We start from the raw sequence: 878 nt of genomic DNA on the forward strand, positions 1-878 counted from the left end.
ATAAACATTGAAAGAGTAATTTATTAATTATAACATTCAAATGGGTTTTAAATCTTTTGATTTATTTGATCTAGGGTTATAATGGATGATTTGTTTATCCGCCCTTCTATCCCGCAGCACTGCCGTGGGCGTGTTCTTCAACATCGCCCTGGTCGAGGTGGACCCATGCGACACCACGTGGGGGCCGCTGTTGTACGGCGGCCACCGCTGCGACCCCAACACCACCCTGGTGAGCGACTGCTTGTGCCGTCCCCGCTTGTTCATTTCTGAAAATTTAACCTCGGAAGACATTGATTTTTTGGAAAACCCCTCGCAGAGTGTGAGCAGATTTCTGTTTGATTCGCTTGCAGTGCGTGCCGTTCCACCTGGGCCACGGGCTGGGCGGACTCGGCCTGCGCCGGATGTCATACCGCTGCCAGTGCCGGTACGGCTACGGGCCCGTGAACCCTCCGGGCGGCAGCCCACCGCTCAACGACACCTACACCGAGCCCCCGCACTTCACGTGAGTACAAAGGGAAGAGTTGCAAACAGACCGCGAACTGGGAGGGAGGGAGAGAAGGAGGGGGATATATTGCTCACACATTTGAATTTCCCCCTCCAGTTATTGCCCGCCCCCCTCCCCCAGGACCGCATTGCCCAATCCTCCCGCTCCGGACCGCTCCTCCCCCAACGTCATTGGCCCGATAGTCGTCGTCGCGCTCTTCCGCATCAACTTCCGCCGCCTCCCTCCCCGTCCGACATCCGGTTCCGGGTCGGCCCGGGCGAGGCTCTGCCGCTCCTCCCGGTTAGGTGGCGCCGCCCGCGTGGCCCGGTCGACTTCCCCTTACACAATGCTTGCCTTTCAGGCGCATAATGTCGACAAACAGGCGCGGGGCGGG

General features: G+C 58.7%; 1 protein-coding gene across 1 annotated transcript in view; it reads left to right on the plus strand.

Annotated features, from left to right (window-relative positions):
* Nucleotides 1–40: 40 nt before the first annotated feature.
* The window catches only part of LOC113208336 (probable G-protein coupled receptor 158), a 52,544-nt gene continuing 51,706 nt past the window's right edge, over nucleotides 41–878 (plus strand). The window contains exons 1-3 of the mRNA XM_052268797.1: nucleotides 41–75; nucleotides 118–229; nucleotides 351–502. Coding sequence (XP_052124757.1) covers nucleotides 41–75; nucleotides 118–229; nucleotides 351–502 — 299 coding nt within the window. The remainder of the gene's footprint in view (nucleotides 76–117; nucleotides 230–350; nucleotides 503–878) is intronic.

This window comes from Frankliniella occidentalis, unplaced genomic scaffold (genome assembly GCF_000697945.3).
Source record: "Frankliniella occidentalis isolate FOCC.00 unplaced genomic scaffold, Focc_3.1 Scaffold76, whole genome shotgun sequence".
Taxonomy (NCBI): Eukaryota; Metazoa; Arthropoda; class Insecta; order Thysanoptera; family Thripidae; genus Frankliniella; species Frankliniella occidentalis.